The 25178-nt window shown below is 38.9% G+C and overlaps 1 protein-coding gene across 2 annotated transcripts in view; it reads right to left on the bottom strand.

The window, feature by feature from the left end:
- Positions 1-843: 843 nt before the first annotated feature.
- mtss1 (MTSS I-BAR domain containing 1) overlaps positions 844-25178 on the bottom strand; it is a 74193-nt gene continuing 49858 nt past the window's right edge. The window contains exons 5-14 of one of the 2 annotated variants that reach the window (XM_080892469.1): positions 23179-23270; positions 23020-23094; positions 11442-11599; positions 11232-11339; positions 10191-10288; positions 9511-9586; positions 6766-6894; positions 4587-4737; positions 4061-4087; positions 844-2762 (exon numbers count right to left, since the gene is read on the bottom strand). In XM_080892469.1, coding sequence (XP_080748595.1) covers positions 1573-2762; positions 4061-4087; positions 4587-4737; positions 6766-6894; positions 9511-9586; positions 10191-10288; positions 11232-11339; positions 11442-11599; positions 23020-23094; positions 23179-23270 — 2104 coding nt within the window. In that variant the 3' untranslated portion in view covers positions 844-1572. The remainder of the gene's footprint in view (positions 2763-4060; positions 4088-4586; positions 4738-6765; positions 6895-9510; positions 9587-10190; positions 10289-11231; positions 11340-11441; positions 11600-23019; positions 23095-23178; positions 23271-25178) is intronic. The other variant, XM_080892470.1, reaches the window with a different exon arrangement.

The raw sequence follows: 25178 nt of genomic DNA, 5'->3' as shown, positions 1-25178 counted from the left end.
TGTCCTATAACTATACAGGGGAACAACAACAAGGAGGACTCCTTAAAATATTGTAACCAGGATATGCACACTCATCAAGTGGACTTCAAAGGCACATAACATGAATTATCACGACATGGCCTACAAACCACCCAGATTCAGTCATGCATTTACAGAAGACACCAGAATAAACCGATGCATAGGTTCTGTGGGTTCCAATAATAGTGGAAATAAAGATAACTACAAACAATTACTTTAAAGTTGTTTTGGATTAATGTATATGTTGGTCACCAAGTAACAAGAAATGCCAAAAACCTATTTCTTGGTATTCATGTAGTATCTTGTCCACAATATCTCTTTAACAAAATTATGTTTAAAGCATTCTTGTTGATGCAAATATCTGTGTAAATAAATCTAAAGACTAAGTCTAGACTAAATCTAAGTCTTGAAACATGGCAGCGTTTACCTTATAAAGTACATTCAAACCATCAGTCCCCTGTGGTAGTTTTGTTCTACAGTTCAGCTCATCATAGCCAGCTATGTTTAGCAAAAATGCAACCCACATTTGTCAAGCCGCTTCTTCTGAAACATCAGTGTTGCCTCATAAAGTTGCCAACAAACCGCTGTCTATTTGTGACTTTTGCTCTAAAAAAAATTTGATGCTTATTTACACAGCAAACCAGAGTTTTTCCCCACAGTAACATTTTTCATTGTATTCCACAAACCCTCACGTTCAGAGGAAACATTTGGAGTCCCAGGAGTGGCACAAATCTCCAATCTAAGGTAAGAGCAATCAAGTGACCTCAGACCATATGCCACTTAAAAAAATATATATATATATATATATATATATATATATATATATATATATATATATATATATATATATATATATATATATATATATATATATCTCAATATATCTCAAACCCAGTCCTTGTGTCCTCAAACTCTTTCTTGTTCTACCTTATTTAAATCTAAAGCCAGATGCAAAGTCACGAGTGTTAGCATTTGGCTCTTTGAGATGACCAGAAACCAACTAAATACTCAGATCAAATACACCAGACAATCACTGACCCAGAGTCAGTAAATTCGAAACTCCACGATCATGGTTCAACCACTGTGAGTCCACTGAACTACTGATAAACCCCGCCATCCTGGGAGACTAAGCAGAAAGCAAATCAAACACAGCCAGGCCAAAGATGCTAACAGCTTCCTGTTCTGCCTAATGACATTTTCTGACCAGGAAGTGAGTACCAACTAAAATAATCAAATCAAAAGTTCTTTCTGTAAGACTGAGTCACACAAAAACTTTATCCACAATCAAAATGCATGAAAAAAAAAAAAGGCAAAAAGACGTTTGCTGCAACAACAGAAAAGTCTCAAAAATGCTTAAAACATAAATTTAAAAGGGCAATCAAGTAAATTTATAAAATAAAACAAGCAATGTTGAGTTCCAGCGAAAAAAAATCAATCTGTCAACACTTTCAAAGTGTGTTTGAGTTTTCTCTGTGCTGACACACTCTGATATCTCTTCAGAAACCAAACTAAACTTAACAGTTTAGCAGAGAAATAAAAATCTGCTGGTCAGCCTCATTTGTGATTGGTTGGAGGGGGTAGGAGAGGGGCAGAGCGATCATTGGTGATGGTCCTTCTGAGCTTTACTCCTCTAAGAAGGGTCAACATGTTTCTGTTGCCTCCTCCATCTCCTTCTTCTTCTTCTTCTTCTTCTTCTAGGGTGACCTGCTCAGGGTTTTGGTCCTGGCTGGAGGGTGGAGGAGCCTGGGGCTGGTAGTTGATGTTGTTGGGCACACCGGAGGGCTCTGCCTGAGTAGTGTAGGCCTGGTGCTGCTGTTGCTGCTGCTGGAACAGCTTCTGTTTCTGCTGCTGGTTCAACTGCAGCTGATACTGATCGTGCTGAGGCTGCAGCTGCTGGGCTTGCTGAATCTGGGGCTGTTGGAACTGCTGCTGCTGCTGCTGATGTTGAAACTGCTGCTGAATCTGTTGCCATTGCTGGAACTGTTGCTGCTGAATCTGTTTCTGCTGCTGGAACTGTTGCTGCTGAATCTGTTGCTGCTGCTGGAACTGTTGCTGCTGAATCTGTTGCTGCTGAATCTGTTGCTGCTGAATCTGTTGCTGTTGCTGGAACTGTTGAATCTGGAATTGCTGGTTGTGCTGTTGCTGTGGTTGACTGTATTGCTGATGTTGCTGGTATTGCCTCTGTTGCTGTTGTTTGACACTGTTCCCTCCCTCAGATGGCAGTGAAGGAACAGTGGGTATGGGCACTGGGATGGGCATCTGGCCTGGGACAATCTGGTAGTATGGGGAGGAGGAGGGTGGTAAAGCACTAAGGCTCTGGGTGGAGGTGCAGAGTTTACTGTGACCTAAACCTACAGAAGAGGGCACTTTGAAAACGTTCTCATCGCTTCCGTTGGTTCCGCCGAGGGGTTTGAGTGGAACCTGCGGGGTGGAGATGGGGATGGGAACCCCACCACTGATTGTTCCTCTGCGAAAAGGCGGCTTAGATGAAGGTTTGCGCCTGATGGTTGCCGTGTGGGATGGCATCTGGCGGTTAGACACACCACTCAAGTCGGACTCAGCCAATAGGCTGACAGTAGAGGCAGGACGCTTGGAGTGGATGAACTCCCGGTACTGGAATCTGAGGTCGGAGTTTCTCGGGATGGTCGATGACTTGTCGAAATCTGACTGGCTGTTGCCGTGGGAGAGGTGATGTAAGGAGATAGAGTCAGTGTCTCCGTGGAGAGAGATGGACTCATAGTCGACTGCAGAGATGGGGAGAGAATGTTAAAATGTTAGTTGCTCTGCTTTCAGGCAGACCTTTCATTACCTCTGGATTATCTCAGTGACATTTTTTTTTTTTTTTTGTAAAGGGTTCTCATCTGCTCACCTGACAGACAAACAACAGAAGCAGCAGGAGCACATAATCACATCAGTGACTCACTGTCATGTTTGTGAATGAACAATTAGGGGATGCATCATTGTGGAAACTCTTATCAAACAAAAACAGGGCAACATGCAACCTAATTACTTTTAAAACGCATGCAAAGCTCCAGTTCAATGTTCCAAATAATAAGGTTAAAAACAGACGTCAATTCATGGCAACGACATTAAATTTGAAAAGGTCAAACACACACACAGACACACACAGGAGGAAGTAAATTACAGACAAAGCAGCTGAATTTGTTTCTAATGTTCTGTTTGTTTTGGGTTCCAAAATTAAGTAAAAAAAGGGACTACGTAATTTAAATGCTTCTGGCAGCTTCTCATCTGCTAGCATCAACACCAGAAATATGAAATGTGAGTAATTAATGTCTTCTCTTTGCAAGCAAGTGTGATGGGAGAAACCTCAGTCTCCTATAAGCTGGGTGACTAAGCTAAAAAAAATATATATATAAATAAATAAATTCCATACCTGGATTAACGTTGTATCCAAAAATGTATTAATTAACTTAATGGGTAAAATAAACAATGTCAGCTTGTCCGCCTGATGCCCTCACAGCAGTGTCACAAGATTTAGCCAATTTTTACATCACTTTATACTTTGATACAAAAGGAGCTTTATTTATTTATCTATTTATTTATTTTAAAGGATCTGCTGGGTAAGCAAGAAGTGACTATCCAGAGAAGTGTTGCCTCCTGGGCACCATGCTTCACAAGTGAATCATCGATAATTTGCTGATGTTTAAAATCGCAGTCCTGAAGCCTAGAAAATGCTTATGTTTTGTAACACTAACACTGTAAAATTGAGAAGAGAGATTTTATTTTCCTTGTGCTTGATAACCGAGATAACAAGAGGAAACTGCAGCCACTAATGATTAGGTTATTAAAATTGGCCATACAAGTGCCCTGACAGGCACCAAAATTAATAATTTTATCGTTGCCAAAAAGATTCTAATATTTGAAAATAAGGACAACGTTTATTGCTTCTTTTAAATAAACAGTGCTCTTTCAGCTGATGTAAGATCTTTAATAGATGAACCAAAAGTAGATTTGATGGTATGTTGGACGTGACATAAGCAGACAGGCAGGCAGGCAGATATACAGGCAGTCAGAGACCTACCATAGATAGGAGGATCTCTCTTTACAGCTGGAAGAGAAGGAAGGCAGTTTAACCAAGAAAACACAAAACTACTCAAAGAAATACAACAGGAAAAGAAGTAAAGATGAGCTGATACACCAGAAAAGCACAGAAAAAACAAGTGAACAGCAGGCAGGTCAAGAGAGTCAGTTTCACTGTCAGAAATCAGAAATGACACCCACTAAAGGGTAAATCCGAGAAATTCAGCCAGACAAGCAGCAATTCACACCAAGGTTATGGCTCCGTGAGAGAATGGGTTTCCATTTTCATAATAAACACAACATCTAATTGCTTTATTGTTGGCGGTGCTGCTGCCACTTTAGGTTGTATTTGGATCACATGATGTTCGTCTCGGCCACATAGTTGGTTCAAACAGCTTTTAATCAAGAGCTCAATTCGATTTTCTATTATCTCTAGGACAAAAACAACAGCAACAAAAAAATCCTAACAGCACAGTGAGCTGTGTTTAGTATAAATAAAAAGAAGTGTTGTGCTTTAATGTACTCACTGTGGGTGTGTATAGTGTCCTCGGAGCAGGACGGGGTGGTTGTTTGGGTGCTATAGCCGCTGGAACAGTGCAGAGAATCTCTGCTGCTTCTCGGGGCGTCAGAATTCAGCGCACCCAGTGACAATGCCAGCTGATCCTGGGCCAAGCAGGGCTAAAGGAGTGAAAGAAGGAGACGGATGAGGTTACAACTTTTCAACTAACGAAAGATCTATATACTCCCGCAAGATCATGCTTCTCATTCACTGTTGACCATCCAGCGGTCAAAGCTTCTGTCCAAAGTGACATCCGCAAAGCTTTTGTCAAGCTTTTGAAAGTGTGGTTGGAGGACAGGGGGTGTTTGTGCTATTTTATGTAAATATTTTAAACGTATTCAGCATTAATTTTTAGCAACCCTTTTATTTATTTATTTTTATTTATTTTTTATAATAAACTACTTTGGATTGAAAAGTGCTATAAAAATAAAATTCAATAGCAGAAATAGGACAGAAAGGCATTTTCTTGGCTCATAATCGGCCTTCGGGATTGTGACGAGGTAAATAAGCACAATATAGTAAAGGCAGTGCATTTAGATCATAATCATGAATAAAAATACGTTTTATTTAACGTTTCATTTTTTAAAGTGTTAACATTCTGTAAATGTTTTCATTATTTCCAGCCAAATCAACTTGAGACACCAAAAATTCCTCTATGGAGGAAAATCCCTGTAAAAGAGCTTTTGCATATGATCAACCTAGCTAACAAACAAAGCTAACAAAGTGGCTCACAACTTTGTTAGTTTTGAGACTTTTTAATAATCTATGCTCGTCCTCTGCCTCCTGCTGGGTTATCAATATGCCTGCATGTTCAGGGCTCCAGGTAAAATAAGTTCAGGTGTCTTTTAATTCATAAAGTCAATTAGTGATGAATGTAATTTGAGTATTTGGAACAAGTTTTTTTATTTATTTATTTTGCTTTAGAGAAAAACCACAGAAGCAGCCCGCTCTGAATGTCATCTTTGTGGTTTTAACTCCATGACTGTCAGACTCAGAACATCACCTGTGCGTTTAACCACAGGATGTTTGCACAAGAACCACCAACCACCTTTTAGAGCCTGTTTAGCACCAAAAACACCAGTTCACCACAAGGATCTGTATGCTGGCTGAGAACATCAACTGTGACAATTTCACACAGATGAAATACAAAGAACTTCTCTTTTTTCCCCGAAGCACTTAAACTGTCACAGTGGAGTGCCATAACAGCACCTCCTGGTTCTTCCTGTCACTCCCTGAAAGCAGGAAGCAAGAACATGGGAGGACAAAGAAAAGGAGGAAAGCAAAACAGACAAGGTACTGATAACAGTAGAAAGAAACAAAAGAGAAGAGGAGCCGCCATAAGATTAGGGGTGCAGATCATTTTAGTCCTCTGATCTCCTGCTGCCCTCTGGTGGATGATTTGGTTATTTTAAAGATCCAATTCCGCTGTTTTTGAACTCTATAATATACCATTGAAAATACACTTGCATGCATTTTCTGACTTTTATTTATTATGTTTTGTTTTAATAAACAGTTTTTCTTAGTTCATAGACTGGATCAGTAAACAAAAAATATAAACGTAAAATAAACTCGTGTCTTCAGGGATGTTTAGTACAGCATTATTTTACTTTAATATTTATCATTAGTTTTGATTTTTAATTCGTTCTCGTGAATTTTTTTGTTACAGTTCCATTTCATTTCAGCAATTTCCACAGTGGTTTTTCTCATTTTAATTCAGCTGTTATTAGTTTGTGGGTTTTTTGTTGTTTTATTTAAACAGAAATTTAAATACATTCATGTATTGTTTTGTATTTTTCTTTTAATTTCTATTTAGCTTTTTATTAGTTTTTCACTTTAGTGTTGTTTGTTTGCTGCTACAGCTTTGATGTTTAAAAATGTTTAATATTTTGGGTTTTTGTTTTAACATTTGTGTTGTGAGTGTTGCAGGTTTACATTATAATACACAAACAACCCTCCCAGTCTCAATAAAGATGGCATCAATTCCTTCCGTATGCTTTCCAAGCAAACACAGTTTGTTTGTTGTTTTTTAAATTATTTTAGACAGCACACAAATACTGTTTCAGTTAGTTTCATGTAGACTGAAAGATACAGATGAGATTTTACAAGAACAATCACCAGAATCCAAATATGCTTTCTGTGGGTTTTACCTTTCCAGATGCAGACATGGCGCGAGCTCGCTCTCCATGTATGTAGGCATTGTGTGGAGGGGCCAAGAGGCCGTTCTCCGCCCCTCCAGTTCCCCCAGAGGCCAGCTGATTGGTGGACCCAACTGAATCCTGTCATTAAGAAACCAAGTCAGAGCGGATCAAAGGTACAAATCATCAAATGTAGAATCACAAATCAACCGCAGAGAGTACAGAGAGTATAGTTCTGTTCAGCCATCATAAAAGTCTCTGGTGGAAAGAAATTGACAGAATATACATTTGTAATAAAAGCTTGTAACTTACATCCATGTCAGCACAGCCATCAGTTTTAATCAGATGTGTAAGAAACAAGCTCTATTTTCTATATATCAGACTTGCATAATGGCTGCTGATGTTAGACCATCAACACGACATGTTAGCAGTTCAGCCAGCGTTTTACTGAGAGAAACATCACACAGAAAATACTTATTTGTCATTTTAAAAATATCAATAAAAGTTCCTCATTCAACAGCAACATGAACCCTTAATGATTTTGTTCTTTCTCACGTAATTTTGAGATAATTTCCTCAATTTTAAACATAAATTTACATTTTTATTACAGGACGACTGACAAGACACCACTGACAGCAATAATGACACCAGTTTAAAAGGCCATTACGCCAAAATTCAAGAACAGAAAGGGCGTCTTAGCGGCGGGAGACAAATAACAGGTTTTTGAGATAAGGAGAAGGCTTGCTTTTGAGGTGGGATGAAGCAATCGTGTTATTTATTAAATAACAGTGTTAACAAGGAAAAAAGTAAAATAAATATGTCACGTTTGGCTTTGTGTAAAGCCATTAGTGGACGGGTTTGATTTTTTTTCTCTTTTTTTAAATAAAACAAATTATTACATTCACTGCTACTGAAAATAAGGAGTGGGATGTTATGAATCTTTTAAATGTCCAGGTGATCGTATATCAAAAATATATTATGGGCAGTTTTTTAGAATTCCTAATCCAAAAATCCAACATCAACTAAGCTAAAATGACCACAGCATTTCCAGCTAAACTCCTGGCTTAGAGAAAGCAGTCAGGGAAGAGACCTGACTTTTTTTTCCTTAAAAAAAAAAAAAAAAACTCTAAAGAAGTGTCATTTTGAGTCTAAAAGCTATCAAGAAAAGTAAGGTTTTTTTTAATTGAATATTAGTACAGTACTTAACTGTAACACATAAATCTGAAACATAAGCATAAAAAAGTTGACACAAAACCACTTTTAAAGAGAATGAAAAAAAGAAAAGAAAAGACACTGATAAATAAACAAATACTGCAAATACTCACACAATTACAGAGTCCCTAGAACTGTACTTGTGAAGGCTCAGAAACATTTTTTATGGAATGGGATCAAGAATTACGTCTAAAATTACAACAAAATGGATTTGAGATATGAGATCCATCCTGGGACACTGAGGGTGGAGGAGGCCGTAGACAATTAAAGGTGAAACTGAAGGTGTGAGCTGATGAAAAAATGTGGAATTAAAAAAAAACAAAAGAGGTAAAATAGCTGGAGCCAATGTGACATTGAAACCAGATTCACACCAATGGAAGACAAAAGGGTCAAAATCACAGGACGGCACTCGGGTGGTCGGGAGGAATGTAATAGTTATATAGTTTTTTCCTCACAGTTTTCAAATCCCTGCGGCTAAAGCGGCGACTCTCAGCGGGGCGGTGGCCATAGCCAGCTGCGTAACCATAGCGACCACGGCTGCCGTGACGGCCGAGGCGAGAGGGGGAGTTCCCTTCGCTGAGAGATCGACCGCTTTCATCGCAGCCGGTGAGCAGATAGGGGGAGGAGCAGCGCTACACACAGGAAAGGGTTAGAGTGGCATGTGTTTGTTTTTGTTGTTACTGTTACAAGCTTTTATTTTGAAGATCCTTAAAGCTGACAGTGTCATTTTAAAATGTGGATGAAGCCTGAAGAATGTGGAGTGTACAGCATTGCAGGAATGGTATATTTAAGTGAAATGCACCTTTAAAGATATTGAAAATATTTGACCAGAATTTGCTTTATTTATTGCGGAAATTTGATTTAAAACTATAAAGTATATAAGTTTGAATGAAATAAGAGTATCTTAATATCACTGATGTACAGTATATGGCTAGAAATCAATGGACAGCCCCAAATGCTACACTTGTGATTTCTGGGCATTAATCTGCTGCTAACATTTGCCCACATTTGTTCCCATTCAGCCAGAAAGGTTTTAAAGTCCAACAATGAGGTTGGGGGATCTGGCCTAAAGCTGAGCGCACACACACAACTGTCAGGCTGATTTTAAATGCACTTTGGAAGCGTCGGCCATAAGCTATTTAAGAAAGATGGACATAACCACCGTGCCCTCAGCTATATTTTGCATTTTGAACTGTCAGTACAGCATTTTTGGTGCTGCCATTTTACATATATACACCTTTTTTAGCCAAATGTTAAAATATTTGGACAAGAGGATGAAGTGATTCTCTGTTAACGTTAGCAAGCACAGTATGGATGCAGTGCAGAAAGTTCATCTGAATTAGAAGGAAGTTGCTTTCTACAATTATATAAGAAAGATTTACCATTACTGTCCTGGAAATAAAAAAACTGAGCTAAAAGACACAGGAGTGTGTGAAAAGGGATGACCATGTACTTTTGGCCACATAGTGTACAATATATTCTTAACAGTATTTTTGAGAACAACAGAAATAAAATTGTTGTAACAAAGGTTAAAAAGTGCGTTACCTGCATGTGTAGTCCATCCACAGCACAGCTGATAGAGTCCAAAGAGGGAACATGTCTCACTGATCCTGACTGGTAGCTATGAGGCCAAGACACAGAAAATAAGAAATGAAGAAAGAAAGAAAGAAAAAAGCAGCGACTGTCTGGAATGTGAAAATCACATAATAAAGAACTTATTTAAGAATTAAAAGCCATAAACACTGCAAAACACAACAAAGTGAAAGAGGAATGAAGTTGCTGCTATAAGCTCAGTGAAAGTTTGAAATGGAGCCGAAAGCCAGTAATATAACACGCTTTGTTGTGATTGTCTGTTTACACTCTCATCCTGGACATCTCGAGTTATCACCTCTGCACAACGTGCACACTCTCATGTGCGTCAGTCATAAAAAGGCACGACTTTATGACTGTAACTGTCCAATCTGACACTTTGATTATCACAACTCAGAAAAATATGTAGTCTGAGCCTGGATTTAACTTTGACTTGCATCAACTTGCACAGAAACAAAGTTTAAGGTGTGATTTTTAAATATAGTGCAGTACACACAGTAAAGTTACAAACACTGTGACAAAACATCAAAATGAAAAGAAAGCAGCAATGCACACTGATATTATTAGAATGTGAAATGAAGTGATATGAAATACTGTATGTTGTAAACTGATATCAGCTTTGGTGTGTAACCCACCTGCTGATGCTGCTCTTCCTGGAGAGAGTGTTACTGGGAGAAGCTGGAGGTGTCTGATAGGTGTAGCTGAAATCAGAACCTTTAAGGTCCAGGATCACCTGTAATACACACAAAAGACAGCTGTGGTGTTTTTCCTTTTATTTTCCAAAGTTGGGATGTTTCTACTGAAGGCATAAAGCTCAGAAATACAGGAAGTGCTGAAGCTGGAACTATATTCAGTGGTGGATTAATACACATTTGCAACTCCAGTGGGTATTACCAGAACCAAGTTAGTTAATGACAGTGTGGGTCAAAATAAAATACAGCGTGTAGTTTTTTGGACAAAGATGGGTCTTCGCAGATAAACCATGCTTTGCATACATACACAGCACTTTCAGTAGAGCCAATCACTGTTGGTCGTAGTCTTTTTCTGACATTTGCTGAAAATAAGACAAAATAAAAAAACAAAACATCATCTGCCTTGAAATTGCTAATGTACTTGGGCGGGGCCTTCCAGGCATATTAACAGCCACCTAAATGTTTCTGGCAGCTTGAGCATTTTTTATAATCTGTCAGAGAAAACAATGTCTTCACTCTTATGTTGAAATTTAAGGTTCTTTTAATCTTTTTCATTCAAGGGGGAAAAATGAATTTTTTAATTTTTTTTTTAATGCAAATTCGTTTTTTTGTTGTTTTTTTAAATGACAAGGACCTGCTGATTAAATGGTTTGTCATGCTGGGCTACTTCTTTAGAGAAGCCCCACCTCCATGTGTTGAATTGCTTTGATCTGCAGTAAGCGGAAGAGCCACAAATCATAACCTGTTGCAAAAACTGATCTGTGTGCTGCAACATTAAGTTCACCAAGGTTGCAGAACAAGAGCTACTGTCAACTTGTCACAGCACTTGGCAATTAAAATATTTGTGGATGAGAGTCTCCCACCACAGAGAATCCAAATCTGGGGAAAACAGAGTAATAGCACTAAAAGGGTAATATTAGGCCTGCAGAGGGTGCTAGAGAAAAACTGAGAGATCAGTAAAGATGGAGAAGATGGTTAAGGTACCTGCTCGCTGGCTGGTGGAAGTTTATTGGGTTCAGCTGTCAAGTTTGTCAGATCTTCCAGAATGGTCTGCAGGTGTGTCACCTCACCCAGCATGTTGATCTCATGGTCCTACAAGACAAGCTCCTTTTATTTTACTTTGCCAGATAAAAAAAGTCTGAAAAAGTCTTGTTCTGTATCCCTCTTTCACACACAGACACACACACAACTGACCAGCACAGGCTTCAGCATGCTGACAAAACTACAGTATCGAGCTCTTTCTTCTATCAGTGCTCTGCACACAGCTCGCTTCTCGGTGTCCTCCAGCACAGCGTAGCGCACATTGACGTCCTGCAGCGCGTTGTCCAATTGTCCCCGAGCTTCATCCTTCCCTAAAACACAAACAGGAGGAACTGATGGTAGATCGGTCCAGATGATAGAAATATATGGAGACAGCAGAAATGTCTGTAGTCCAAAGCAATTCTGATATTTTAGCTTCATGATACAAATCACCAGTATTACACACACACTCCTGGAACAATGATGAGAGGACAAGAGTATGTAGAAGAAAAGGCTCATGATAGAGCCATCGTACAGACGGATGATGGCCCTAAACGTACAGCAAACGCAACTCAAGAAACCCTTAAGGTAAAGAAATTGACTTCTCCACTTCAGCTCATCTAAAAATGTTTTTCACTGCAGGAAGGAAAAACTGAGGATAAAATTACCACAAACAAGCAGAAACAGAAGGCAGCTGCAGTAAAGATCTCAAAAAGAATCCCAAGGAATGAAACAGCTGTGTGTGGAGGAAACCACACAGAAACTTTACATAGAAATTCGTGCAAATGAATGATAGGCATCGTTTTAGTTTTCCAAACACTTTTAAACCTGTGAAAAATGCTATGTTTAAAAACCATCTGTAATTTTGTAACAGTATATACATTTATTTTGTGTAAAACCCATCAAATGAAAGCTGTGAGTCTGCACTTAATTACATTATCACCACAATGTTTCCCACTGTTTAATTTTAATTTGATTCGGCGTTAATTTGTTTTTTGAAAAATGAGGATATTATGCAAATGTCCTGATGCTTGATTACACAACAGTGAAAAAATTCCCACCACGCCATCTGTGGTAAAAACTTTCACAAATCCATCCTTAACTTTTTGATCAACTTTCTACTGCAATATAACAACCAGCTAATGTTAAATCTAAAAATATTTGCTTTTGGTGTATTCATGGTGTGGAGGCAGTTAACCAAAGCAAGTATCACAGTTCTTATAAACAACATTAACATTAACATCTCTTCCTTATAATGAGCAATACTGTGTGTGAAGGAAACCACACAGGCTCACAATGTGTTACCCATATGCTACCACCAGAGGGTAGAACAGCACCACATAAAAGCAGTGAAGAGACACATGCAAACACACGCACACACGCAGTCAGCTGTTTGTCACACACCCTGCCCGGCCTTATGTTCAGCGCACACAGAAGGATAAGTGCCTAAAATGTGAAAATTAGTATGGCAATGTAGGATTTCCCAGCTCAGATTAAGAAGACTGAGCGTTTTGTCGTTAACAGGCATCTTGCATGCTTAGAATTCCTTCAATAACGTGTCAGTAAAAGGCTCTGAGTAATTGAGGTGCTTTAGAGTGGGATGGAATTTGAGTTTGAGGAAGAGAAACGGACATTGGTTTCCCTTTCTCTGACTCCTTTGATTTGATTTACTACATTGTTTACTGGACTCTATGCCAGCATGTGAACCATACCAGGCTTGTCACATGAGTCATGAGAAGCCCTGAAACCCAGCTCACCACTGCAACAACCTCGAGTCTTTGTTAGACAATAATAGCCTTCACAAAGCTAGCCATGGGACAGTTCAGGAGTGATCTGCCTTGAAGATGATATTTTACAGTTCTGTCATCACCATTTTAGCTCTTATTCCTCCCTGTAAAGCAGACTGGGTATTATGCTTAGCTGATGCCTAAACCCTGAAACCTTTCTAATGGCCATTAGGGAATAACTCCTTGTTAGTCCATGACAAAATTACCCTATTGCTCTATAAACTTAGGAAACACTTTCCAGGTGAAACTCTGATCTCAAATGCTGGTTTCGAGTGTTATTAAAACCAAATTATATATATTTTTTACATTATGGTCCTCATTTGACTCACAAAGTAAGATAAAGCAGCTGGCCTCTTATGAGTGTGTAGTATCCCCTAGTTTCTCAATTAGAAAACACCAAGATGGCAACTGTAAAAAAAAAAAAAAAAAAGTCTGCTTAAAGTTTCACAACAAAACTTCGGTAACTAATGGGTGGCATCATCTTGTCTTAATCTTTGATACAGAGTCTATTCTTTTACACCGCCAGCCATTAGACCTGAAGAGGGCACATTAACTGAGATAAAGTGAGCAAAGGCTTATATATGAACAACTGAATTCAAATATGACACACAAAGTGCTGAATTGTGTTAAATGCCAAGTATTTGGTAGACTGAAATCCTAACGTCCTGGATCCTTGATTCAAAAAGCATCAACTTTTCTCCAAATTTATTCAGTCTGGTGCACTCCAAGGTTCCAATATAAAGATTACATACAAAAAACAATCCATTTAAATGCTGCATCAGCTTTCAGCTAGCTTACAATGTGCCAACTGCATCCTGCACCAGCACACACGGTCATGGCTGTTTTTATGAATATGGACTCGTCACTGACAATCATCAAAATGTAATTTTTGCCATTAAAAAAACCCCAAAAACCAAAACACTCCTGAATACACACTTTTGAGTCAAAGAACTTTTTTTTTTTTTTCTCACCAGCTCACAGAAGGCTCTGTCTCTTCAGTGAACTGTGATCAAATCCGTTCCCTCATTTCTTTCTTTTCCACTCCAAACTAACAGTCTTCATGCCACACTGACAGGCTGTAGTATAAGGTCAAAGCTGCATAACTAACAGATATTTCCACGCAAGATTCTCAGCGTCTCTCCACTGGAGCCCACAAGTTTCCACATCACACTTCTGTAAGCTGCACACTGGACCTGCTTGTACCTACATGTGCTAAACTCATTTAAGGTGAGTGCAAAGAAACTTTCCCCTTTTCAGCAGACAAACGTAAAAACAGCCTTCTGGTGTCAGAACCGGCACATACGTCATTCTGCTGCGAAGTTCAAACATCCAAGTGGAGAAACAAAAAGCAAAGCACATTTTTGAGACCAAATTCTTCAGGATAATTTTCAGGATTCCCTTAAGAATCTGACCGATTTGTTGCACTAGAAAGATTCTGAAACTGAAGTTAAGCTAAAATCACTTCAGGCAATCTGAAATGGTGTGTAAAAGACATGACTTAAATGTTTTATGGCATTTATAACACATGCTCCATGTGTCGCCACTGTGAGCACAAAGAAAGTCAATGTCAGTGCAAACTGCTCCTCCACAAAATTCAACAGATGTTTGATGTCACCAAAGCAATAAGGATTATTTCTGAACTGTGAATCATTCAATGTTACTGGAGGAGGAGAATGTTACAAAAACATTTCAAAGGATATGGGGGAGAATGTGACAGAGCAGAGATGTAACCAAATGAATTTTAGAAGCAAGTCTTGTCAGTCCAAAGCTCCTGGGTGGATTATTTATTTATTTCTTTGTTAAAGGCAAAGGGTCAGTTTAAAAACCTTTTCCACTATAGTCTAGATTTCTACTAGAGATATGTGAAGTCACAGTATGGCTGCATTAAAAGCTCAGTACAAGTGACAACACAATCAGTATCTGTGGCTCATCCCCACAACGCAATGATCTCAAGCCTTTAAATACCCTCAAATTAAGAGGCAACCCCCTACACTGAAAATTGAAGCGGGAAGTCTGCCTCCACAGACTTGAAACTTGTATTAAGCTCTACTTTCCACATGCTTCAGCACAACACACTCTTTGAGAGGAGAGGGAGGTTAACTACCAGGTTTAGTGGTACAGAAAGTCTCTCATAGATTTCCCTTCAGGAATAATTAAGTGCCACTGAGGAATAACAGAGTCTGTAGGTGTAACTGTTTGGTACAGTGTTGTCTGGTCTGAGTCTGGCGGTTCAGACCCACAGGTAGAGAGGACAAACAGAGTTCTGACCTGCAGACCACCCAACTGTGGAAACAACCACTGGATATAAAAATGAAGCCCAGAGGCGGTGAAAGAAGTTTTCAAAGAATTCAAAGTATCATGTTTTGCAAAGCAGCAGCTTTCATGTTTCATACACAGTTTCTTCATTTTATTTTAACTTGATATTGCTCAAAGAATATCTATATAGTCTCTGACACTTTTATCTGTCAGCCTTAGATGAATTTTAGTTTGAGAACCTAAATGCAGGTAAGTTAACAAACACTATCAGTTAGGATAGATGCCACTGGGCTATATGATATAGTGAGTATTTTCATACTGACTACATTTTATTTGCAATATTTTCTTACTGAACTCCATCACTTGCAAGCAGATGATTGTTTCAAATGAAGAATTACAGCCATCTAACATCTCATATTACAGCTCACAGCCACCTGCAAAATCCCACAAACTGATCCCCGGGCTTATCTGTTCACCAGATTTCTGTTCAACTGTTCTTTAACAAAGCTTGAAATATTTTTCCAGCAAACATGGTGCAAACAAGACCTCTTTCAAACTTCAACAGCGAGAAGTAGGAAAAACAGAGACGGGGACAGCAAGTCCTGTGAAAAACAGTGAGAAGCAATTTCCACAGCCAAACACAAACCCACACACACACTGAAGACTCTGTGCAGACGTTAAGCTCAACCTAAACACAGCCTGTTCCCTCAGGTGTGTGTGAGAGCATGGAGAAGACTGAGGATAATTTCACGTTGCTAACAGAAGCTCAGTGTCCGCGTGTGCTGTTAGTCTGACTTCTAGGCTCTGTGGAAACACACACAGGCTGCTGTTTCTACAAGGCTCCAGCTCAACACCCACAAAAACACAAAGACCTGAACTCAGAAGCTCCATCCTGCAAATTCATGTCGTTAAAGGTGAAACACAGTTCACGCAAAGCTAATTCTCACCAGCTGGGAGACATAATGTAAAAACACCTCATGGATGCTTCCAAATGTAGCTCCAGCTTACCTCAATGCATTTGAGAATTTGTTCCTGTGGCCATTTTGACATTAATTTTCTCAATCTCTAGATTTTTATGGCTTAACAATGTATAACACACAAACGAAAATGCCTCAGGCAAGCCAAAATCTAACAGAGCTAAATCTAAATTAATTCTACTCAAGTCACACACATGTAACCTGAGAAGTTAATGAGAGGAATCTTTTTCCTCTGGACTGCACTTCCCTGTAATCATCTGTCAGTCAAACAGTATGAGGAAAGAGGTCACTTATCAGTGTGTGGAGCTGCTTCCACACAAGCTGCAGTGAATATTGTCTTTGTAAACTGCAACAGCATGGCTGAATAGTGCATTTTTATTTTTGTACAACAATAAGACTTAATGACACAAAAGAATAGACTAAATCAGGCCCCGAATACATATATAATGCACAGTGGTGGTGCAGCGGTTGCAGTAAATGCAAGGTTAAATAATGAATGATCAGGCCCCATCATATCTTATAGTATCATATTATCTCTGGAGCACTTAACTCTCTAAGTGCAGCCTTGTGGCTCTTATAGTTTGCAAAGTAGAACTAGTTGCAGAGCTTCAGCTATCAGACACCTCTCCTGTGGAACCAGGTCCAAGTCTGGCTTCAGGAGACAGACACCCGATCTACTTCTGAAAATAGGCTTCAAACTTTCCTTTTAATTTACAGATAAAGTTGGATCAGGAGACCTTGAACCATCCCTTAGTTATGCTGCTATAGGCTCAGACTACTACTCTTTTCACCGCCCGTGTGTTTATATGCTGTTAATGCATGTCATTAACTTTTGTCTCCTCTTTCCTTTAATTTGTATTTTGGCCTCATCGCTCCATGATCCCATTTCTTTATCTTTCCTCTTACCCCCAAAACCAGCCGTTGCACAACACTCCCCCTTTACTGTGCCTGGTTCTGAAGTGTCTACTTATGTCTACTTACTAAGTAAGATCGTGTGACCATTGGGGTTTTCTCACTAATATTGTAGGGTATTTATCTTCCCATATGTTAAGTGCATTGATGTAACTGTTGCTCTAAACTGCTGCTATAAAGATCAAAAATATAAATACAAATACAAAAGTGTGAAAAGGTAAATGCAGATGTGGAAGATATTCGTATTACTGTATACAACTTTACTAATTGTAAAAAATACAGAATCCCAAAAGGAAAAAGCAGCTGTGGGCAGCTATAAAATGAATTATTCTTTGTATTAAATGCAATTATTGTGTCTAAAATATGGTTAACCAGATTCCACATCAAACTTAAAAAACGAACATTTCTTTGCTCTGTGTCACTTGCAGTTTTGTTAGACTTTAGAATCTAAAAATCTAACAAAACTGAAAATTGAAAATAAAAAAGGACATGACTGTCATTTAACTTAATGTTTAAGATTTCTCCTAATCAAACTTTGCTATTATCATTTGTTAGTGGAGTTCATCTGAAAAATTCCTCATAGTGACAACAGTAACTCAGCTCAAGTATGAATTCAAAAACCTCCCAGCCACCACTACATCTTCCATGGACCAAAAATGTAACACAATCTGAAATGAACTCCTAAAAACATACCCAACTACACACCCAAGGAATTAGACTTGAGCCAAAATATGATCTGTTCACTCAGAGAAAGCAAATCCAACCTGGTTCTTGGGTACTGGAGGCTTAGCAGATCAATTAAGACCTCTTTAATTATATCCATATATTGATACCATCTCTCATTATTTAGTGCAAGGTTATTATAGCTAACTAGAACTAAAACTAGTGTAAAAACATCCATGCTTTTTAAAAAAAAAAAAAAGAAAAAAGAAAGGGCCCGGGGAATAACCAAAATGACTTTCTCTGCACACAAAGGTAAAATAAAAAAAATATAGAGGGCAAGTATTTAGTTTTATGAAGACTGTTCAATTTCAACAGCTTGCAATGCCAAATGATGCCTGCAAAATAATTTTGAAGCACAATGACTAATTTTGATGCTGATGTCCAGCTGCTTTTAAAAGCTTACTCATTAAACAGTCTAGACCATCTGCGTCACATGCTGATGATGTCTTTGGTGTGAGACAGGTGGTTAGGCAGTTTTAGGTGATGTCAAAGGTTTCTGCAGCACTCTCCAAGGCAGGTTGAAACCAGCACAAGCTGTATGCAAAAACTGTCTGGATATTCAAATGAGGACATTTAACGTCCTTTAACCTCCCTGCTCTTAATCTCTTAAATCAACTCGCCTCCTTTTTACCTCATTGTTCTTGCTGTCCTTTTACCTTACTCTGCTTTCCAGCTCTATCAACCTCTCATCTTTATTATATTCTTCCTTTGTCCTCACTATTTTCCACCATCAAATACTTCTCTTCACTTCTTCGACATCTTCAGCCATGAAGCTTCGCTCGATTCTCTTACACTCTGGATTTTTTTTTTAACTCTTTCTTGCCTTTTAGAGCAAAGCAACAATACTGCTTCCTCCTCCTGCTCCTCACTATGAACGTCGTCATCCCCAGCGTCTGATGGCATCAGTTATTCTTTCCACCTCCATCCATCCATCCATCCATTCGCTTCCGCTTATCCTTTTCAGGGTCGCGGGGGGCGCTGGAGCCTATCCCAGCTGTCATAGGGCGAGAGGCGGGGTACGCTCTGGACAGGTCGCCAGTCTGTCACAGAGCCAACACACAGGGACAGACAACCATTCGCACTCACATTCATTCACACATTCACACCTAGTGGCAATTTGGATTATCCAATTAACCTATCCCCACAAGCTGCATGTCTTTGGACGGTGGGAGGAAGCCGGAGTACCCGGAGGGAACCCACGCAAACACGGGGAGAACATGCAAACTCCACACAGAAAGACCCCGGCCTGATGGTGGAATTGAACTCAGGACCTTCTTGCTGTGCGGCAACGGTGCTAACCACCGTGCCACCGTGCTGCCCTTTTTCCACCTTTTATCTTTTATTTTTATTCCATTTCCAGAGTTTACACGTCACATTTTCTGTCTCAACTGTCTTCTCTTTACAAATCTCTCTACTTCTCCTCTTAATGCATTTTTCCATTATCCATCTTTTTTTAAATACAGTAAACACAGCTGAGTCATAGAGATGATGACTTTAATCCATCACTCTCATGCTCTTCCTCCTCCTCTATTACCAGAGCAACACAAGGATGTTTAAGTTTATCAACCACGCAAGATTTGTTTAATCTCCCTTCATTTCCTACCCTCTTCTGTATCTACATTTTGTTATAAATTAAGTTTATATTTCTCGTGTTAAAGAAAGCATAAACACAAAGCAAGTATAAAATGTATAAATATAAGGCTGGTGAGGTGGCAGAGGCAAACGTTAGAGGGCAGAACGTTGAACCAATAATAAAATAACATAATAATTTCCTAAAATTAACTATTAAAGTCTAGTTAACAATCACTGATTACAATGCATTATGGAAAATAAATGGTACAGAAATAAAAGATGAGACTACCTTTTAGAAACTGAAGTAACTTCTACTATCCTGATTTGCATCTGTATAGCTCACAGAATGGCTATTTACATGTAAAAACCTCCTCTAGGCCTAAGGGGCTGAGGCAGTGACCTTCTTGTGCTTGGAAAATTACCAGAAATTCAAATTTCATGGCAATATCTGACATTTCCTCGACATCTTCTGCGCTGCCAACAAACGCCCGTGAAAAACAGCAATTTGAAAGTGCTGTTTACTGATGAAAACACTTGTAATGCAGTGAATCATTGCAACTTCTACAACTTAACCTCTACTCAACCGAACATGTTTTTAGGTAGTAGATGACATGTAGTGCAACTTTTAAAATGTGAAAACAAGTAAAACTCGAGCTATGAACTAGTGTTGACAATAAAAGACATGACATCAATTTTCTAAAACACTTAAAATCACCTTTATGTCTTATTTATGTTTCCCCAATACTCTTCCCATCATCTGCCTCTCTCCCACACGCACGCACGCACACCAGTTGTAGATTCCCTATCCGAAAGTGGTTAAGCACCACATAATGATAGACTGTACACATTCACACACAGAGAATCATATGGGATGAGATGATTAGTGAAGGAACAGATGTTTACCGTTATGAGGTCTTCCTTTAATTCAAACATACATCAGCAAAAACAGACTACAAAAATGAGCCTGTGAGGAGGAGGAGGAGGCAAAAGATGATTGCACAGCGAGGAAAACTGCTAAAAATACAGGAGTTCAACATAGTTTCATGTAGGTGTAACTATGATACAACAATATCAATGTCTGGACTATGATCGTGCAGAAAAAATCCAATACTGCAAAGCTTCACTGGGAACAAGATTGAACAAAAACAACATCTTCAATACAGCTAATCCATAAAATGACAAAACGCAGTGGGCTTTATTTCTGTTTAAGACTCCTTGTACCAACAAATGGCTCAGCAGTTAGTCTCTCAGTCTGTCCCTACTTATTATATGGTGTCTACACACACAGAGAGCACTGTACAGCAGGATAATTATAATGTGAAGCCCTGATTGGTGACTGTTTTGGTGCATTGTGCAGGGGAGGGGAAAAAAAATGCTCTCATGTGCGTGTGTGTGTGCTCTGTGATTACGTGGTGACAACATGTGAAGCTGTGGTTCAGTCTCTGTCTTTGAGTTGCTTTTGCTTACTTGTTTACTTATGGTCTCTCACAGCTTTGCAATTCTCATAGAGAGCGTACAGTTCATTCAAACCTCAATTTCAATTTTTGCAGCCTTGTCCATCATTTCTATAAACAATTACTGCATTGGACAAGCTTATTTCAAAGAGAACTTTATAATACTTTCAGTGTTACAGTAAAACATGGGATGATTAGAAACACTGCCAGCCTTGTCTATATGCTTGTCACTTTCAAACTGACCTACATTCAGAGAAGCTACATTTTTAGCATCAACTTGATTAAAGCTTTTTAGCTTTAGATAAAAATTTCCCGCATAACAGCACCAGCTCAGGGCGGATACGTGAGATCTGTAACTTTACATATTCAGCACAGCGTTATCATTACAAGTAGAAAGCACAGCTGAAACCATAGACCCAAGCTGTAATTAACCCAAACTTTTCTTCAAATGCTCTGACTTTCTACTGATCTTTTAGACTGCCTGAAACTAATGTGGTCAGTCATTTTGAGCTCAGAAGTCAGAATAAAGGGAATGTTGCAGAAAAAAGACAGAAAACAGAATTAAGGACCAAAAAGGAATAGGAGTAGCAGAAACGTGTTCAGGGATGTTAAATTCACAGGCATCACTGTTTACCCTGGGCGGGTCTGCACTTGTGATGTGTGCTCAAACTATTTTTCTATCTTTGCATTTGCCCATTGGATTTTGTAGAGCCACAGGACAGAGAAGATATTTGTATAGAGGCCTTGAGGTTGCATTTCAATCTCCGTGTATGCATGTATGTTTATGAATGCAAGCGTGTGCATTTGTGGCATTTCTGTTTTGTTTTGTTTTTTAAATTTATTTCTTTCTAGCATACAAGGCCTTCTGCAGTCCTTCCTAGCAAGCTTTCAGTTTGTTTGGTAATGGGATGTCAAGGCTAGCTGCAACCATTGCAACTGCAGGGTGTGTTACTTTGATAACCGGGGAGGGAGTGGCACAGGTATCTGCCTGCCAGTATGCCTGGTTTCTGGCACAAGTCCAACTGACAAGCCTGGAGTCAGACCTCAGACCTCACTGTACAGAGGCTGCTCTCACAGTATTTATTCAGTGAAAAAATATTGGCAGATTTAAAATAATGATCAATTACAAAATTACTATAAGCACAATAGCTGACTATACCCCTCCATTTTGGGTAGGGAAGACATTTAATCTCATATTGACTGTGCTAAAAGTGGCCAAGCCCCAAATCAAACACAAGCAGTCCAAGAAGCACAAAGTAAGTGGAAACAAATCCACGTAATTCTAAAGTCAAGACCAACAAGACCAAACAAGATTAACAAGCCCGAAGGAGATACACCCTGAGATAAGATCAAACAGTCGCAAGGTAGCAACAACAAGCCCCATGTCAACAAGTCATTATTTACCCCAAAGTCCGAACACAATTTAAGGAACAACAAGTTCCATCGCCATACAGGTCAGGTCAATGAGAATTTCTAGTGCAAAACTAACAGTGCAGTTTTAGTACTACAGATTATTTCTAAACCCAATAAAGTTAGGTGTATCACATTTGATAGATGAGTTTTTGAGACCACTATTTCTCCAGATGCTCCAAATTAGTACAAAGAAATAAGCAAGGGTGACTGTTTACTATTGATATTTGCGGGGTGAGACAGTATTTGAGTTAAAATGTCAAAACTTTGAAAGAGCTAATTTTTTTATATACTTAAAACCAAAGTGGTGCATAGTTGTTCTTTTAATACATAAATATGTTTTAAGATTGGGTTTTTCTTGGGGCACAGATGACAGAAGGATGGCCATGAAATAATCCGTCAAAGAGCTGAAAACACTCATGTTAACACAATGAAGGCAGGATCGAAAACATTCATGTTGTTACTACAGAGATTAGCTCACTGTGGAAGATGGCTTACATATATAGAAGGTGGAGCCTTCTATGAATAAGCTGTAATATCTCCATGTTTTACAACTTGTATATACACATGGGGAAAAAACTGTTTTGTCCTTTTCTTGTTTTCTGTTGTCTGAGTGCAGCTGAAAACCTGCTGGAGGTGAAATGAAGGTGGTGATTCTTACCTTTCTTCACCTTCTTCTGCAGTTTGATGGTGTCTGAAGATTTCTTCTTGATGTCTGCTCTGGCCTTCTTGTACTCTGAACCACAGGAAAAAGCAGAAAGTGAGGAAGCTTTTGTCTTTGCCTAAGTGTCTGTGAGTGCGTGCTAGCCTGTTGACATACCTTTGGCGTGGTCTTTATCCAGCTGACTGGCCACTTTTTTCCACTCCTCCATTTTCAACTCAAGAGGTGTGATGAGACCTTCTGAGAGGGACCTGAGGGCAAAAAGAGATATAGACTCACTTTATAAAACACTGTGCCGAAACATTTTTTTAAAAATAATTAACACTGTAAATCAAAAGAGCACTTTAGTGAAGTTCCAATAAGGGCCTAAGGGTACATCTTTCGCCATCTTACAATGCTGTGATTGCAGCCATTCCCCAACTACCTGTGAATGGTACTCATGGTCATTGATCAGTGGGTTTTGGTCAGTGGTTGTTGATCAATGGTCATGAGAATTTGCATAATTATGATTAAGGAACTGACCTCCCAGCCCATTGTTCCTTCAGTGGGCTGTTTTCAGTCATTATGCAAATGTACTGTTTATAAGATTTGGGGAAACCTGCAGTCAGCTGAGACTGAAGAAGTCACTTGGATGAGTGACGAAACGTTTCTTCCACAAAACGCTACGTCCAGATGAACAGAATCAACTTTTGGAGATTTACTTTCCTGGATGATTGAGAATGAATCAAGATACTTATAAATTGACTTTTGTCCATCCGTTTACAGTAACTAAAGGAATAGTAAACAAAACTTTAATTACATGTTGACCAGTGCTCTATCAATTTTAAAAATACCAGCAATTGTAGGTTCTACTACTCAGCCTCCTAGTAGATACACCTATGGTATCAATTTTAAAATCCTACATCATCTTGTTCTTGAGTTAGCGCATTCATAAGGTTTTCAGAAAACGTAACCTCTAACCAGAGGTCAGAAGTCACTGAGATCCAAAATGTTTAGTAGATGCACCCATGGTATCAATTTGAAGCGCCCATATCATCTTGTTCTTGAGTTATCGCATTCACAAACTCAGTGTGAGAATTCAATGCTTTTATACGCTCATGTTACTGTGGATATCTGGAGGAGAGAAACTGCACCAAACGTCTTTGTGATGAAATTGTATCGATCTTTATTGATTTACTCTTTATTTACTCATGGTTCACACATTTTATTGAGTAAGACTGGCAACAAGTCATCAATTAAAACCTTAAAATCAATTCTAAAATTACATGGTAATAAGAATGATAGGAATAAGCTGTACTTTATGTAGACTTACATGTATAACAGCTTTCAAAATAAAAGAGGAAATAAAAGCATCCATGACCATCTCTAGATCTCCTTTTTGTATAAAACTGAGCTGACCTTACTGAGTCTCCGGAGCTGCCTAAAACATGACTGAACATCTGAGCTGACAAGCTTTTTGTGACTGAAGTGATCAAAAATGACACCAAGGTTTTTACAATACGGCCCCATATTTAGTGAATGAGAGCCCAAATGTGTTTTGGTATATGTGTTAGGTGCTTCCATTGTACTGTTTTTCATAATTTAAACAAACTGGCCACACCCTACAAAAGCAGTTTACAACAAACAATCTGAATAGTAACTTTAATCTAGACTTCTTTTTCTTCAAATGAGTGGTTCAAATAACTGAACTGGGAATCTGTGCCTGCGTGCACTTGATGCTAAATTATGTGCTGCTGCTGTGTCTTTACTATGAAGCTGCTGAGTTAAATATTAAATAAGGCTGTAAAAGCACAACTTTATTACTCAGTAAGGGACAGAATAATTTAACCTGAGCATTACCTCAGCAGGCTGGAAAGAGACAACTTTACAATTTAATAATGCAGCTGTTATAGCAGATATCTGCTACCTTTAAATAAGATGTTTTCTTTAACATTCTCATTTATATAGATGAAAGAAGATGGAAGAACAAAACTTGTAGGGGACTCCAGACAGGCAGCACAGGTACACCTAATAATGTGGCTTCTGAGTGCATGTGCCGTGATCCGCATGAGACACAATATATGCGTCACTGACTGACACCTCTGCTAATGACAGCAGACAGTAATGACAGGACAGCTGTAATGTTGCAGTGACAGTGATAATGGGTGAAATCAGGATAG

Source organism: Rhamphochromis sp. 'chilingali' (assembly GCF_963969265.1).
Source record: "Rhamphochromis sp. 'chilingali' genome assembly, chromosome: 9".
Classification (NCBI taxonomy): Eukaryota; Metazoa; Chordata; class Actinopteri; order Cichliformes; family Cichlidae; genus Rhamphochromis; species Rhamphochromis sp. 'chilingali'.
This window is presented reverse-complemented; position numbering and strand designations above follow the sequence as displayed.